The sequence below is a fragment of the Dromaius novaehollandiae genome, chromosome 15 (genome assembly GCF_036370855.1).
Source record: "Dromaius novaehollandiae isolate bDroNov1 chromosome 15, bDroNov1.hap1, whole genome shotgun sequence".
Lineage (NCBI taxonomy): Eukaryota > Metazoa > Chordata > Aves > Casuariiformes > Dromaiidae > Dromaius > Dromaius novaehollandiae.
The window spans coordinates 14,924,898-14,942,105 of record NC_088112.1 but is presented as its reverse complement, the minus strand read 5'-3'; the positions used below and the strand labels follow the sequence as shown (position 1 = coordinate 14,942,105).

The 17,208-nt window shown below is 51.4% G+C and overlaps 1 protein-coding gene and 1 long non-coding RNA gene across 2 annotated transcripts; one reads left to right on the top strand and one right to left on the bottom strand.

The window, feature by feature from the left end:
- Nucleotides 1-3,625: 3,625 nt before the first annotated feature.
- LOC112996878 (uncharacterized) lies at nt 3,626-7,195 on the bottom strand. The gene is made up of 2 exons (XR_003262570.2): nt 6,974-7,195; nt 3,626-6,507 (listed from the first exon to the last, which is right to left on the bottom strand). It is a non-coding gene; the product is annotated as an uncharacterized LOC112996878 (long non-coding RNA).
- Nucleotides 7,196-9,860: 2,665 nt separating this feature from the next.
- On the top strand, nt 9,861-16,131 carry MSX2 (msh homeobox 2). The gene is made up of 2 exons (XM_026122734.2): nt 9,861-10,448; nt 14,113-16,131. Exons 1-2 carry the CDS (start codon nt 10,094-10,096, stop codon nt 14,535-14,537), a joined length of 780 nt encoding a protein of 259 aa, XP_025978519.1. The 5' UTR covers nt 9,861-10,093; the 3' UTR covers nt 14,538-16,131.
- Nucleotides 16,132-17,208: the final 1,077 nt, after the last annotated feature.

The window sequence follows — 17,208 nt, the reverse complement described above, 5'->3', positions numbered from 1 at the left end:
GGGACGAAGAGGGCAGATGTCTCTGTTAGCAGCAGGGAGGGCAGCCCTGAAGAGGTGAGCTGGGAGCTCACAACCTCTCCTTTCACACCTGGGCAGCGTGCCAGCATCTGTTGAATCAAGCCTAGGGTGGGAGACAGTGTTTCAAGCCAGTGTGGGGACAACAGAGGCGAGTAGGGAGACAGCCGGGTCCCTGGCCATGGGCTGCTTGAAAGAGATCCTGAGAGCAATGGAAATGGAGTGAAACTGCCCTTCTTCCAGGCGTGGTTGCTGTTCTTGATGCCATCCTAGTTCTCTTTGCCCATCCTGTGGGCATGTAGCCAGGCTGTGGAAAGTCAGCCATAAAGTGCCTCAGCACAGGACCATGCAGACCATGCTCTGGTCACAGACACTTTTCCAACAAGCTCCTTGACTTTGGGACATGGTGCTGAGGAAGGAGCAGCAGATGCCAATTTACACAAACGTTATTTCATGCGGGCATTTACTGCCTTCTTCTGATCCACATAGTGTCCCACACCAGGGCCAAGGCAAAACCAAGAATGAGCCATGTGACTTCTTTAGGACCCTTTGGCCCAGCAACCCAATCTGTGCTGCAGTGATGTCTGTATTCGAATCAAAGCACCAGTGGGAAGTCTGAAGGTAAATCGAGGACACATATGCCTTGGGAATTGCTCTGCACTCTGCGTAGCCTGCAGAAGCTGCTTTTTTTGGCATTCACCACATTGAAAGAAAACTCTACATTTTGTTGCAAACTGATCTGCAGAAGGAAAATGACCCCCCCCCCTCAATATACAATCTGATTTTACACAGTAGCTTTTCTGCCAGTGAAGAAAAGCAAGGGAATAATCACCAACATCAATGTTACACATGCAGTAGAAAGTTGCTAGGAAGAAAAACTTTTAGTGTTTCTCAGAAGACATCAAAACTTTCATATTTATTGAGTATAATCTGCCTTTTGCATTATCCACTTTGAATTCTGCCACACCAATAATAACTCTAATCGTACCATTAGCAATTACCTCCAAGGTTTCCTCCCAGTTTCTGCTTTATTACTAACTGGTAGATGTTCACAGCAAGGTATTTTTCCTCTTTTCCTGTAAGCATGCATATCCTTAACGTTGACCTATCTTAAACATGACCAAATAAATCAAAATCTTACTGAATAAACTAAGAAATTATACTTATAAGTTGGTGTATTTACACAGAGAAGAAAAATGGTATAGCTTAGAGTACAAATGGAAGTATTAAAGAGACAAAGGGTACTTTATCTTTCTGGTGTCATCTACACTACTAGAGGGATATTTTGCAAATTTAGCTAGTACTGATCATGCTTCAGTAGATCTGGTGGGAATTGTGGAGCATACAAAGCCTTTGTTAACGTATTAGACCTTGGGTTGATTAGGCCATTTCTAATTGAAACGGGGTGAGGTCATAACTAGGGTGGCTTTGTTGGACTTACACCGATAATGACAGAGAAGCAGAGCCAATATTAACACTGGTGAAAATTCCCCAAAGCAGACCGAGGCTGACTAAACTATTCTGATTGGTGTTAGTTTGAGCTTTATCCCATTGCAACCTAGAAAACTGTTAACATAATTTTAATATGATTTTCTTGGCACACTTAGCTCTGGCTTTCACTGTGCTGTAAAGAGAAGCAGCCCTCCTCCCTCACCCTTTCCTCCTCCCCCTGTGCAGAATAGAGCTCTGGAATCCAAACTGATGCAGATCCAAGTGTTGCCCAGACTGCTATCTTTTGTGGGCCAAATGAAAATTCATTACTCAGATACTCCTGTGTGTTGGAGCGCTGGTTGCTATCGAAGTCTCTGTGTTGTGGCTGAGAACCGTCTGGAGTCAATCAAATGAAATAAAACCTCTATTAACTGAACCTTAAATATCCAGAGCTCCCCATTATCATGGTCAAACACCCTAACATTGGAAAAATATCCTTGCTTGGTACAAACCTCTTTTTCCCACACTTCTTCACCATTTTCACTGATGGTAAATCAAGACTGAACTGGTTGCCTACATCCCAAAATATTTTGAACCACACTGTTAAGTAGCACAATTGCAGAAGCTGACCCATGCTAAGCCATTGGCAGGATCAGAGTCCAGCTGCAAACCAAATTTTTAAATACTGAGTGCATCTCTGAGCACAGTGGTCATATTAGCACCACTTTGAAAAAAACAAGTGTTTGAAATAGAACTCTGATTTGATTGTGGAGCAACTGGGATTTTTGAAAACGAGGAACTGTGGGGAACTGCTACTCAAAGAACTTTCCAGTGGAACAAATTGGCATCATACACTCACATGAAAATGCAGTTTTAATAAAAAGCACACCAAAACTGATGCAGTCTGTTACATGAGGCAGAGAGTCATACAGAAGTCTACAGTGGTCTGATGGCAAACCCGCTCTGAAAGCAGTCCCTTCCTCCAAACTCTGCTTGCAAGCAGCAACCTAGAGTTAAAGATTTTCCCTCTCTTTCTCTCTCTCTCTTTTTTTTTAACCTTAGAAACGATAAATTAGGTTGTTTACAATTTAGTTTTTAAGTGCCTAGACAGAGATAACGCTTATATTGGAAAGAGGGTTATTCTTCAAACGGAAATAATGGAAACAGCACAGTTTGGGACATTTCTAAGAAGCTCAAATGGTCAACAATAATGAACAGAACACGAGAAAGCTACACTGGCAGGGAATGCGGTGTAAACTGGACGAGTTAGTGGAACTTCTCATCTCTGATTTCTGAGGAGCTGCACAAAATAAAGCTGTAAAAAAATGCTGCATGGATTTAATTTAATCATTAGCTAAATTAACATACTTCCAACATCTGCTATATTCTAAAGTATGATTTGCTTTGATTATTACAGACAACTTTCCGTGCATTATGTATGTATCTATACACAAATAAAAATTATTGTCTTCCTTAAAAAGGGTTAGAGCCGATATAATCTACGGAGGAATTAGGAGCATCCAAATAAATATCCCACCCCTGCGTAATATTTCCGGCATCCTGATGGCATTCTGTGCAAAACTAATATCACCTCGAAATACAATCAGAGTGATTGTGAACCCCGTGAAAGAATCCTGAAGGTAATTAAATAAGGGAAGGGAAAAATCCGGGTAACCTTGGAGGGCTGGCAGGAATCCGGAGGGGAGTGCGCTCGCCCTCACATCAGCCGCCACCCTACTCCCACCCTGCGCGCTGGGTAAAAACTGCAACTGCCGGGAATGTGTCGTACAGCCTGGGCTTTTTCGCTCTCTGCAGGACCCCGCGGGGATCCCCCTGGGTTTGGCATCAGCCAGCTGCGAGCTCGCAGCCAGCACTGGCCCCCGACCGCGGGCAGGAGCCGCGGGGGCTCGGCGAGCGCATCGGGCGGCCGCGCTGCCGCGGCAGCAGAGCCCGCAGCCACCTGTGACAGGCGGAGCCCAGGTCCCTCCCCGCTGGGACACGGGACTGTGTCCCGTTAAAAGGATGTCTCACCTCAGTCGTCCTGCAGATATAAACCTAGCCTCAAAATAGCGTTACCAGATTTCCGCATAAATAAGTTCCTTGTCCTTATTGTACCAAGTAGAAGAAAAAAAAACTCCTTAATCGCATTCGCTAAATATCTTTTCTGAAAAAAATACAGTTAGTGTAAATTTAAGTTTTATTTAAAGCAATGTTGTTTGAGAAGTAAAGGAATCACCGAAATGATCTCACAGATCCGAGTACTCTCCACAATCAGTGTGCATCAAATTTAAGTCTGCAACTCATACGCAGTTTATTCATTGGATAAGCAAAAAGAGATGGGCAACTACGGCAGGCAAACAAACAGTACAGTAGCAAAGCTGCGATCATTCGGAGGATTTGGGGTAGATTTGAAAAATAAAGATGGGAAGCCAAGGGGAAAAAATAAGACAGCAGATACCGCAATTTGGGAATTGCAGTGAGCGACGGATGTTTCTCGGTATTGCGAATGTATCACACAAGTAATAGTATTTTTATAGGAGTCTCGTTTGAGAATGGGGTATTTAATATATTTCCCATCCCCTCTGTGTTTCCTAGATTGGTGGAGAGAAACAGGCAGAGCACCGAAAACGAATGCATATTACAACTGACAAATAAAATATGCATATAAAAATGAACTCAACTGCTTGTTTATTGGGGGGGGGGAGATGGCTGTGCGTAGGAAGACTCTGGGAATAATCGAGCGGTCGAATCTAAATGAATGCAGGCGCTTTTAGTCTGCAGTTCTCCACACACTTTTTTTCCACGCTGGAGTGGGTCATTTTGATATATTCACAACATCGATGAGCAGGAAGATGTGCCCGATAGTTAAAATTCACTGCAGCAAGTTCGATGGAAACCGTTCGAATATGGAAAGACAGAGCTTGCAAAGCGATTTTGAGGTCATAGATCGTCGTTTTCCCCCATTTCTTTCCCTCTTTTGCAAAACTAAAAATAAAAAAGCGACATGTAGGAGAGGCTTGTGTGCTTCCCACCCGTGCGCTTAGCCGGGGGCCAACCCCCAAAGGCGCTGCTTTTTTTGCCCTCTTAATTTTTCGATGTTCGGTTTGGGGCAGCCCGCTGGGATGGCTCGGGATGGTCCCGGCACCGAGCAGCGATGCACTAGCAGGTGTCCAAACTTTTTCTCCCCAGAGCCCGATCCTGCGCTCTCTGGTAGCTGCGGCGATTGCACGGTAGCGTTGGCTTCAAGGGGAACATGGTCCGGCCCCGGCTGCCGGGACAGAGTGGGACCTTCTCGGGGGTCCAAAGCAGCGTGAGGACTCTTCCCTCGCTGCAAAAGGCAAAGCACCGGCAATCCGCACCAGCGGAGTCCCGCTTTTCTTCGTAGCAAGGAGCCGTGCATCGCCTCCGAAAACAAAGTCTGCATCCGATCCTTCTGATCGCGGGTTTTCTGCATGTAAATCTAACCTCTCAAACAGCGCTTTCCTCCCCCGAAGCTTTCCCGTGTGTTTATTTAAAAAGTTATTATCTCGGGGCGGGGGGGGGGGGGGGGGGAAGAGATCTTTTTCAGTCCTTAAGGGCAAAACTGTTAACTGCTTTGAGCAGGGAGACATCTGATCTCTCACAACTATGCACTGCCTCTTGCCAAACAGAAAACAAATATCTGATCGTAAATGAAATACCTGCGTGGAGAGAGGGAGAGAACAACCCTCGGCGGAAGGGAAAGGGGACGCTCCGTATTATGCAACAACCACGGTTCATTATACACTGACTGTCCTAACGAGCGGATGACACCAATGCGATAAATAGGGACCATTGTCGGGTGACACAGGGGACAATCATAACGCGTGACTGCACTTGCTGCCGATTTCCAGCATCGGATATATTGCAACTTCGCTTCAAACGCCTTCACCTTCCCCGGGCTCCGCGGCTGGCTGCGCACCTCGCCGTCGGGGCAGGCAGAGCCCGCCGCCGGCGGAGCGCCCGGGGCCGGGCACCGGCGGGGCCACATCCTGCGAGCCCACGTCGGGCCGGGCCGGCAGCTGCCCAGGGGATGCGCAGGGCAAGGCTTTCCGCGGAGCCGGGCTCCGCAAGCCGCCGAAAGAGCTGCAGCAATAGAGTCCAAAGACTCGAGAGGAAGATTTAGACCGAAGCGTCTATAACCAGATCTGATCCCTCGGAAGCTCTGATGTTTAGCTCCTTTTAATTCATTTCTGGCGTCTGGAGAGAAACGTATAATATCTATTATCACTACGCCCTTCTCTTGGCTCTCCAGGTCTCCTCAGAAGCAAGGCGATGAGACAAAGATCTCCCAGCATCTGACACATCAAATGTTACCCCGGCATACACCCCGTTTCGGGGTAAAATTTAGGTCTGACGCACACACTCCGATTCCATTTTTCCTGCCTTCCTTTGCAGTCAATCTGCGAGCCTTATCTTTCTTTCTTAAAGGAACTCCGCACGCCAGGCTCACGGCGGCTTGTTAAAAAGAAGAAGAAAAAAAAAGATCCTGTCTTTAGAGTACGGCTTATTAACTAAACCGATCATAAAATGAAGGAGAGACACTTGTAGGCTTCCCCCACGGAGAACACGCGCGCTCCCCACTGCCCGTGGGCGCTTTCTCCCCCTGTAAAGGACACGGGCTAGTGCTTGGCGTGGACTGGGGGTAGAGGGCACCGTTCATGTCATGATCCGAATGGGCTCCCTCCTGATTTACACCAGTAAAGGGGTTGGGGGGAGCCCCACTGGAGGAACTGGACGCCCCCCGCCCCCCCCCCCCCCAATCATCAGACTAATTATTCTCGGCCATTTCGTAGTGTGGATGCTGCCCGCGGCCCGATTCGTGTGGGACTGAGGATGCTGCTCTTCGTCCTCCCTCGGACGCTCGCAGCCGGGGGGAGAGGCGAATGCGGGCGGAGAGGAGCCCGGGGCAGCGGGGGAGGCGAGAGGCGGAGCTGCCCGGGACGGGCTGTCGCTGCTGCTGCTGCTGTTGCTGCTGGAGCCGGTCAAACTGCACAGCCTCTTCCCCCAGGAGCTTCCCTTTCATCTCCCCGCTCCTGGCGCCTGCAAAACAGCCTCGGTTTGTCTGCAACGTCTCTCCTCCCCCTGCCCGCCCTCCCCTTCCCACCGCAGCCGGCAGCCCCAGGACCGGGGCGCGCAGAGCGCGGCTCCGCTCCCGGGGGCTGATGGCGGGGGAGGCGGGGGCGCAGCGGGGCCAGCGGCTCTCCGGGCATCCCGGGGAGCCTCCCCCACCCCGCGCTGGAGGCGATCCCTGCCCCGCCGGATCCCACCTGCCTCCAGCGGCGGGCTTAGCCCCCAGCGCCGGCAGAGCTGCCGCCAGCCCCCCGTCCCGCCCCGGCGCCGGTTTCTGGGGGCGGCTCGGAGATGGGGGCGGGGGGGGGGGGGGGGACATACGTGTGTGGACCGGGGAGCAGTTCCGGCCGAGCCCCGGAGCGCCCTCCCGGGGACACGGCTCTCCCCGGGCACACGAGGCGAGAGGAAGCCTCACCCGGGGGAAACCCAGACTCACGTCGGTCCCCGGGGCCGGGAGCATTCCCCGCTCCGCGGAGGCTGGGCAGCCGCTCTGAATTCACGGCGCGGGGGAGGAAGCCTGGAGTCCTAGGGACTTCTCCAAGCCCCAGCTCGGCGAGGTTTCCATCCCGGCATTCAGTGCCGTACGGGGCTTCGCTCTCCTATTTTTAACTGACAGGAGGAGGATGAAGGAGGGGAGGGGTGAGGGAGGAGAGAAACCTCCAAGTACAGACTTTGGACGGAAAACGCTCAACCTCGCCATGGGCTAACGCTGAAGAAGGGCAAACGCCATGAGCATGTCCTGCCACGCTCTGCTGTCCCCGGCGCCCACATGGCACCTGCGCCAGCCAGGCTAGTCTGAACGAGGCAACTTCTACTCTCTGCTGGTCCCAAACCCGAGAGAAGCCTGTCCATTGGACCCCCTCCTTCCTCGACGCTCTCGAAGGGGGACAGCTCGGATAAGCCTCCCCAAGCCCACGGGGCCGGCGTGGGAGCCTGCGCACCCAGGCCACCGCCAGACAGCCGGGGAGAGGAGCTGCACCCAAGGGACGTGAGTCCCGGATCAGTGTCACCGTGACCTGCCCTCCTGCAAGCTCTCCTTCCCCAGGCGCCCTTCCAACGGGCATTGACTTTGGGAGCGCGGTATAATTATCTGTAGCATTTTCAGCAGCCCCACAATGGCTTTCCACGGGCGGTGCATTGTTCTTGACACACATGCATTGTTTCTGGATGTCCATCAATTCTCATTTACTTGTCACGGTGCAGGAAGCATGGAGAAGCGAAAGGAAGGGGAGGTGGGGGGAGAAGAGAGACAAACTCGGCCGAGCTGCAGCAGGGGTTTGCAAGGCCGGGGCTGGGAAGTCCTGCTTTGCCTCTCCCTGCGAGGAGCTCTGAGGAAAGAGATGAGCTTTCTGGGGAAAGAGAAGTAATGAACTGGGGATACTACAGGCAAGAGCTGCCGGAGAGGCTTCAGCTTGTCGGAGTAACTATTATTATCACCCATGGAGAAAAGCCCGAATCAAGGCTCCGGTGCCTGAAACGTTGCAGGCTTCCTCAGCCGGGTTAGCTGGGCTAGCAAAAGGCATCTCCTCTCCTTGCAAATCTCGCCTGGCCTTTAATCTTTAACCCATCGAGGTCTGCAGGCACACTGCTAGCAATAAATAAGGAGCGTGCAAACCCTACTATTAGCCCTACTGATTAGCGGGGTTTTGTAACCTGGCTCCTCCACAGACGTCCTCCCCCGCTCCTTCCCGCACTGCAACCGACGGCTCTGCCCCGGGTCCCGGTTTGGTGCTCCGGCACCAGGCTAGGGGCTGGCAGGGCTGGGCCGGCCCGGACCCCTGCTGTTTGGCCCCGGGGTGAGGGATGACAGGGCTGCGGGGCCGGGAGAGGGGACTGCTGAGCCCAGCACAGCGCGCTCAGCACGGCCCCTTCCTCGGGGTGGGTAGGGATGCTCGGCAGCCCGGCCTGGGTGGAGGAGCAGGGCCTGAAGAAAATCCCTGCCGGCCCGATTTTTCTCTCCAGAATCAGCTCCCGAACTGCCCTTCAGGAAGGGCAATAAACACGCAGCTTGCATGGGGATTTGTATTCGCAGGATTGGGGAAGCCCAAGACTGCTGCATGGGCTGGCAAGCAGGTCGGGAGTCCAAAGTGAGAAGATTAGCTAGTGAAATCCTGCACATTTTGCGGAACGGATATAACCAAAACTGCGCTGGGAGCAAAGTCCTGCAGCTTGCTCAGGCCGAGCCCACAGCCCCGTCCGCGCCTCCCCTGGAGTCAGGGCATGGGGCAAGGCGTTGCTTTAACAGACCCAAATCTGGACAGATGCATTGCCACCCTCCCAGCGTAGATATATAGGTATATAAACATATTATATATTTTTTTTATTTAGAGCCTCAGTTATAAATAACACCAAAACAGCACCCAAACTATGTTTCGTGGAGGTTAAAAAGGAAAAAAAAAAATAAAACAGCGAAAGTTGCAGGCACATCATTAAATAGCGCCCGGTGTAAGATCAAAACAATTATGAAAAGAACAATACATATTTGCTTTTATCCGCGCAGTAATTAGAAACGCTTTAAAAGAGATACTCTTTATTCATGCCACTGGTAGGAAGTCAAAAAGTGGGAGAATCGCTTTCACAGTGCTGATTTGATATGCCTCCTAATTAAGGGCTGCGTGCCCCTAATTTATTAAAGCTCATCTGTTCCTCACGTGTATAATTGACGCTGGAAAAATAATAATTACAGATCTAACCTCCGCAGGGTGGTTTTGCCCGAACTGGGTCCTGCTACCGACGAAACGCAAAAAAAAACCCTTTTGGGGACAGAAAAGGCGCCGAGGGCACGGCGCGCTCGCCTTTCTCCACGGGGGCATTTCGCTGAGCAAGGGGTCCAGTCCTGCAGCCCGCCCCCCACCAAAAAAAAAAAATAAAGGGGGGGGAAGCACCTCGTTTCGCCGGGACAAGGAGGGGTCCGAGCAGGGCCCGGGAGGCCGGCGGGGCCGGGGCGCAGTGGGGTCCGACGGGGCGGCGGGGCGCGGCCGGCCGGGGGCCCGGGAGGGGCCGGGCCGACGGCGAGAGGCGGCAGAGCCGCGATCCTCTGAAGTTTCCTCTCCGCCTAATCATCAGCCTTAATTACCCGGCGGCTTTTTTCTTCCTTTGCTCTGATTATAGCCCTGGACGGCTCCTTAAGGGCCCAGCTCCGCTCGCTGCCCGTGTCATTAACTCCTAATTTATTTCGGAGGGGACAGGAGGGGGGAGGGGGAAACACCCCGACAGAATAACCCCCGAAAAAAAAAAAAAAACCGAAAAAAAGTTTCTACCCACCCTCCCGCTCCCGAGCCAATGGCATGAGTCACCCCGCGACGTCAGGCCCCAGCGCGGGCCCTGATTGGCCCGCGGGGCGTTTACTCCGCTTCCCAAAGGAGGAAAGAGCCGGGGAGCCCCCGGAGGGGGAGAAAAGGGGGGCGGGCAGGGCAGCGCTCACTCGCGCAGACCCCGCGCAGGGCCGGGCAGAGGCGCAGGGCAGCGCTCACTCGCGCAGTCCCCGCGCAGGGCCGGGCAGAGGCTCAGGGCAGCTCCGCGGGCGGCCCCGCTCCAGCCACCCTCCGCACCCGCGATGGCTTCTCCTTCCAAGGCGAAGGAGGTTTTCTCCTCCGACGAGGAGGGCCCGGCGGCCGGCGCCGAGGAGCACCACAAAGTCAAGGTGTCCAGCTTGCCGTTCAGCGTGGAAGCCCTCATGTCCGACAAGAAACCCCCCAAAGAGCTGCCGCCGGCCGCGGCGGGGGGCAGCGCCGACGGGGCGGCCGTGGGCACCTCCCGGAACCTGCTGCTGCCGGGGCACGGCTCCCGGGACGCGCACAGCCCCCCCGGGGGGCTTACAAAACCTTTCGACACCTCCTCGGTCAAATCGGAAAACTCGGAGGACGGCACGGCCTGGATCCAAGAGGCCGGGAGATATTCCCCTCCGCCAAGTGAGTGGCCGGCGGAGCGGCGCCGGGCGCCCCGCGGGGCGGCGGGGGACGGCGGAGGGCGGCGGAGGGCTGTGCGGGCGCCGGCTGCTCCCGGGCGCCGAGATTTGCGGGAGCGCGCTGGGTATATACAGACGTATTTATATATTTTATGTGCGCACGTATTTATATCCGTCTGGTTTTTATATATATTTACGTGTGTTACATATATATATATATTTATATATTTTGTGTGTGTCTATATATATGTAATATATATGCTTTTAAAACGACACAACGATCCGGAGCCAACACCGATTAGCTCCGTTTCCCGGTACACAGCGTGCTGTTACCGGTTAGTGCCATTACATTGGCCCGTTGCAAAAGCAGCCGTAGGTTCTCCCTGCCGCTTTCTCCCTGGCACAGAATGTGCAGAGCAACATTTTCGCATAAACCCTTCGCTCCTAAAACCGGGAATTTTCCCTCCCAGCTTTGCGTGCTCTTTGCGTGCTGACTCCCACCGTGGTTTCTCCTGGCACGGTTGTTATTTCTTTCTCACTCTTTGCACGTAGACTGTCAAAGTTTTCCGAGCCGGTTCTGAGCTCTTTATCCCCCTGCCATCTCTTCTCACCCCGTACCCACCTTTAGGGACATGTGATCCGGAGGTGACAGGTCACTTTTTAAACCTTTCTGCTGTTTGACCCGCACTGTTGTGTCTGTGCTGGAGATTTGAATTGCTTTTCGCTATTACCTTTTTGATGAGATCTCATTCTTTTGCATTTCGTTTTTTTTTAGAGCCCTCTCCAAAAGTACTTCCAGTAATAGGTGAAAGACGTAGTGCCATAGTATCTAGACTCTCTCCCTGCCTTCCCCATAGCCAAGAGCCCTTGCTAATATACACCTGTACTATCAGATCGATCCAGTCTCTTCCACATATCTCCGACTTGCCTGATAGAAAAGAAATGCTATGCTTCAGTTAGGCTGCTGACTTTACGTACGCGAGCTATTTAGCTGGACGGTCTAGCCGAATTTGCCTTTTAATCTAACACAGCGAGAAGGAAGATCAGTGCTTTGCAGTTCCTCTATTTCTGGGACATTTTTTTTTTCGATTTGGCTTTCAGCCGCTTCTCTTCCGTTAGGATTACGCCGAATTAATTTGATTTCTAGCGTGCTGGGATAGAGCCCCTGAGAGAGGACGGGGAGACGGGCCAGGGGGAAGAACAAGGCGCCCCTCTCATTACCTCTGTATAGCTCCGTTTTGCTTTTTTTCATGTATTGTCAAATAAGCGTGAGCTCCGACCGAGGCCTGCTCCTCTTCTAACACTGCCCTAAAAAACGGGCTTAGACAAGGCCTAACTTTCTCCGCAGTACATTTCTCTTCGAAACTCCTCCAATTTCTCTATGGAAATCGCCAGTCGTTGAGAGCTGGAAGATAGCTTTTGAACGGACTTCAGTGGTCAGGGAGTTCAGGGAGCCAGTGATTGCAGCGGGGCTCCGGGGGGAGCAGTGATGAAGATGAGGGGCTGGGATCCTAGCTCGGGAAGGTCCCTTGGCCTCGATCGTCTTCCCGAACTTCCCAGCTCCCTCCAGCTCTCGGCCCCGTCGGAGCCGTCCTGGCAGAAGGAGGCAATAACCGGCTTTCCTGCAGGAAGTCCCATCTCCCCGCGGAGGGCTTTGACATTAGATGTAGCTCCTCGATTTATTATTATTACTATTATTACAGGTGGGATGAACTAGGGGAAGAGCGCTAGATATTAGATTTCGAGCTCCACGGGGAGGGAACCGTCTCCATGTGATGAGTGGTGCCCCAAGTCAGTGAGAAAGTGTAGAGGAGGGGGAAACAGTGCAACAAATCACTCCAGCGAGCGCTTTAGGTCTGGCACGGGGTAAACATAATTACAGCGGTCTGCTGTGGCGACGGTCCCTGTTTCGTATCAAAGTCTGGCAGTCATTTGGGGGATTGGGGCGGGGAGGGGGGCAGAGAAGGCCGTTAACTTTTGGGAGTATTCTGCGGGGGAGAAAAAAAAATATTTAGTTGGGATTTAATTTAGAAACGACTTCTCGCAGTTTCCCCTACGCGTAGCAGAAGTCGGGTCGGGTTGGGCTGACCGAGCCGCCGGGAGGGCGCTGCATCGCCGGCGCCGCTGCCCTTGCGCGCTTCACCCCTGCGGAGCGAGCGCCCGCTTCAGCGGAGCCTTCGGCAGCCCTCGCTTTAAGAGCAGTGGTGGGTTTGGGGTCAAAGCAGGGAGCGCACGGCAGAGCGGGGTATTTAGCGCTTTGGCGCGGAGTTTTAGGACTCAACGAAATATCACGGGTAGCAGCTTAATTATTAAAATAGCCCCTTGTGATCGTAAGACGGCATTTGACAAGTAGTTTTCTGCGAAGGATTTATTTTTCGCTTCCAGTATCTAGAATAAGAGTAAGAAGAAAAATTTCGCATTTTCTGCCGTCGCTGTGCCCCCCTTTAGATCATTCTGAATTTTTGAATACTTGTGTTTTTTTTATTACTTAATGTACATTTAAACTGCTCCTTTGTCCAGTTTATTTTAAAAATCATAGAGGAAAGTGGAAAAGGTACACAAGTATAATGTGCAAACACTGGCAAGTGTGTAAACCAGACACTACAGTAGGTACAAAATTTAACAGCTTCGAGTAGCCTGTATGTCATTTTCAGTGTCAAGCTGAGGAGCCAGGGTGGCTTGTTGCATGCATCGGCATTGGTCTGAAATACAGCCAAATTGCTCAGCTTTTCAAGTCAGCTGCACGCATTTTAATAATTCTTTAGAACAGCGAATTATCAGTGAAATGTAAAATGGATTTAAAGACAAGTCAATGATGTGCCATCTCAGGAAAAGGTGCCTAACCTGTTTGGGATTATAAGGAAAACACAAAAAGTACCAGATTTCCTGACTTGTATTGGCTACAGATGCTGCAGCAACGTGGGATTTTAAAAACTGGCAAATACAATAAAAGCTAAATGTTGGATAAAAGTGTGCTGCTTTCCTCTCTTTCAATACTTGTTGAAGAACAGAAACTTCTCCTTGGAAAAAAAGTTAGTAACAGAAAAGCTGCTCTTAATTTCAGGAGGAGAAGAAATAGCAAGTCAAATGCCCAGTTATCAAAGACACAAAAACTATTTGACCCAGTTCTTCAACTGTCAGGAGAAACCCTCATAGGGCCGGGTCTGAATTGTTGTTCTTGGAGGAGAAATCCTGGAGCAGGGATGGGATGGGCTCGTTTCTTTGCCATGGTCGTTTTTGTGAACATCCTCTTTTTGCGTATGCATTTGTCCTGTGTTTTGCTGGGGTTACTCCCAAATACTCCCCAGACAGCTGTTTGGTGTGCTCTAGACCTCTATGATGTGAATCTTAAAGCGATCTGCTGGGTACCTTTGTGGCTTGTTTGCCTACAAATTTCACAGAGCCTGTGAAGTCTTGTCCCTTTCGAGCCAGTGAACCAAGGATTCATTTCTCAGGACATCTGCTGAAGTCCTGTGAGCATAGGTTTGACCAGGAAGAGATTTCAAGTGCCATTTGCAGAAAGAGCACAGCCCCTGTATTGAGGGTATCACTTGGTGGGACCCCCCCCCCCCCCAAGCACTCACGTAGCCCTCTCGAGCGCTACACATCTCTCCTAAGCACCCAGGTCTGCCTCCTTTTGTGATAACTGGCCTTTCCTTTCCTTGCAGGACACCTGAGCCCCACCGCCTGCACCCTGAGGAAGCACAAGACGAATAGGAAGCCCCGAACCCCGTTCACCACCTCCCAGCTGCTGGCTCTGGAGCGCAAGTTCCGCCAGAAGCAGTATCTGTCCATCGCGGAGAGAGCCGAGTTCTCCAGCTCCCTCAACCTCACAGAGACCCAGGTCAAAATCTGGTTCCAGAATCGGAGGGCCAAGGCCAAGAGACTGCAGGAGGCCGAGCTGGAGAAGCTCAAAATGGCAGCGAAGCCCATGTTGCCTTCAGGATTCAGTCTCCCTTTCCCCATCAACTCTCCCATCCAGGCCGCTTCACTGTATGGAACATCCTATCCTTTTCACAGACCTGTGCTTCCTATCCCGCCTGTTGGACTCTATGCTACTCCTGTTGGATATAGCATGTACCACCTATCCTAAGAAGATCAGAAAGACAAAGCGACAGTGAGAAAGACTTCCTGGTGGATCTTGTCCAACCCTGAGAAGGCAGTACCCCAACCAGTACTGGCAACTCTTTCTGCACGCTTTTATCTGCCGTCCCAAGTGTACTGGAGTTTGCATTAGCAAAGCAAGGCATCCTGTATGCTACAGGTTGGGTGTCTTCTGATAGTGCTCTGAGCACTCAGTGTCTGATCCTCAAAGAAAAATAAATGTAAAAACAAAAAACAAAAAAATTGAGCAAATGTAGGGTTTTTATACAGTGCACGTAAAACTAGAATAAAAAGGAATGGGTGAGAAAACAATCTCGTCTTACAGAGGCAGAGATTTCCTGACTCCTTCCTGATGGGTCCCAACACATGTTTAAAGTAAGAGGGGTGCATGCCCTAAACCCACACTCTCAAATCTCATCACTTAATATGGGGGGGAGGGAAATAAAAAGGTATAATCACTTAAAAAAAAAAAAAAGAAGAAAAAAGAAAGCAGAGCCCTTAGCTAGAGACACCATGTAAATAGAAACTAGACCCAGTAGAGTCCGAGTGAAGTTCAGAGCCAGCATGTTCCTGCATTTCTGGGGGTAGGGGAATTTTTTGCATCCCAAATCTCAATAGCTGTTTGCGTAAGATGAACATCAGAGCCCCTGTATGCATAAAGCAGAGCAACAGTTTTATCCACCGACGACTCCTGTATTGCCTTTATTTGTATAAATCGCTTCAGCGTTTGTAAAGCACTGTGAGGGGAGGTGCAGTGCAAGGGAGGGTTATTAGGCAGCCTGGTCTCTATCTCTTCCTATCGGCGTGCTCAGAAATTTTTGTCTACAGCCAGGTAATCTTGGCTCTGCGATGCTTTTTGAAAACCAGGAGGGAGGGAAGGAAGCTTACCAGGAAAAGAAGAGGTGGGTTGTTTCCGCAGTGGTGGTGAGCAAAGGATTGTCAAGCCCTTCTGTGGAGAAGTTTGGGGTTTTTTATTATTGTTTGCAACAGTCTGTACTTAAATAGAAGAACCCCCTGAGTCTTCCTCTCCTGCCCTTGCAAAGGATGCCAACGTAAGTGACTCACACTTCAAGCCCTGCTCAAGTGAGATCCAGGTATTAGAGACAAACAACCCTACTAGTAGGATGGTGGGGTGCCAAGAGACTGCGTAACCTATCTGCCCCAGTGGGAGCTCCCCAAGTGCTGGCAGTATCGTCCCCAGGCTTCTCCTTGTAACTATTGTATTATGTGTATTACTCTTGCTAAACCTTGTAAGAAAGTTATTCCAAAAGCCGTGGAGCACTGAAGGCAGAGCTTCTCCTGGATTTATTTTCTTAGCATGTTGTGGAAGAAAGAAACAAACAAAAATTTTCCAAAAAACAGAAAAACAAAAAAAGCCACGAGGTTTTTGCTGGTTTTGGTTTGTTTTGACCCAGGCACTGTCGCTGCCCTGGATGAACCTCCACTCTTCCTCCCCCCCATTTTCCATTATAGGGAAGTCCCTTTGAAAGGGATGCCTTGTACAATTTTATATATTTTATTGAAGATTTATTATTTCTTATCTCTTATTTCGAATTAAATTAAAAAAGAAAAAACATGTTTAATCGCGTGTGGGTCTATGAATGTTTGGAGTTCTTTGAAAGGTAATGTCTCTCCCTGTGTGTTTTGCACTGCTGGGTCAAGTTCAAAGGAAAGTTTGGGTTGTCTTTATGATTATTTCTCCTTCTGCATCTGAATTAAAGCCAAATTTGCAGCACATGAAGGTGAATTGCAAGTCAACAATTCAAAGTCTAAAGCCAAATCTTTTATGAGGTTTCCTTGTTTTTAACAATCCTTTTTAGGCGCCTCTGTTCTTTACGACATCATATTCTGGTGATGTTTCCATCGTTTTTCTTAGCTCGGGTCCCATTCTCTTTTTACTCGGGCCTCTCCCCTCTCCTCTCCTTTTCTCTGACTTCAAGTCTGCGTTTTAGTGGGAGACTAGACTTGGCCCCAGCGGTAGGTGGGGGGTTGTCTTGTGCAGGTGGGACATGACAGGGACCTTACAATGCTCCAACGCAGCTGCCTTTCGGGGCTCTGTGTGTTGTCGGCCTGTCCCGAGGTCGTCGGGCAGCCCCTCTCAAGGGTCACACTCCTGTGCTGCCCGCAGGGCAGGTGGTGAACTGCTGCTTTGGCCTTTCTGAAACTGCTGAAGGGGCTCGAGTTTGCTCGGCGAAGAGGAGAACGGGGAGGTGAGGAGTTATTCGGCCATTGCACACCAAAGCCCGGTGCCTGGCCGGCTCAGTGCAGCAATGTAATTTTTGCTGTAGGAGGGTTACTCGGGTTAGGCGTGACCTCTGGGACGGCAGCCCGAGAGAGGCCCGGGGAGACCTCAGCGCGGGGAGATTTAACTCGCCCGGACTCCCACGGGCGTCAATGCACAGAGGAGGGTTTCCCCTTGCTCCAGCCCCCGTCCGAGGCTCGCACATCGCTGAGGGCGGACGGCTGCCGCGGAGCCCGGCGCTCGGCAGCGCTGCGGGAGCGTTTCCCCGTGGGAGCGTTTCCGCGCAGAAGCGTTACCACGCGGGAGCGTTCCTCCGTGGGAGCGTTTGCCCGTAGGAGCGTTTCCCCGCGGGCAGCGCCGGGGCCACCGCGGTCCCCGCCCGGCGCCTCGCTTCCTGCCTCCGCCCTCAGCATCTCTC

What these genes read in the sequence shown, in the direction of transcription:
- MSX2 (XM_026122734.2), top strand. Translation starts at nt 10,094, where the DNA reads ATGGCTTCTCCTTCCAAGGCGAAGGAGGTTTTCTCCTCCGACGAGGAG. An exon ending in GAGATATTCCCCTCCGCCAA is followed by an intron (nt 10,449 to 14,112) that starts GTGAGTGGCCGG and finishes CTTTCCTTGCAG; the next exon opens with GACACCTGAGCCCCACCGCC.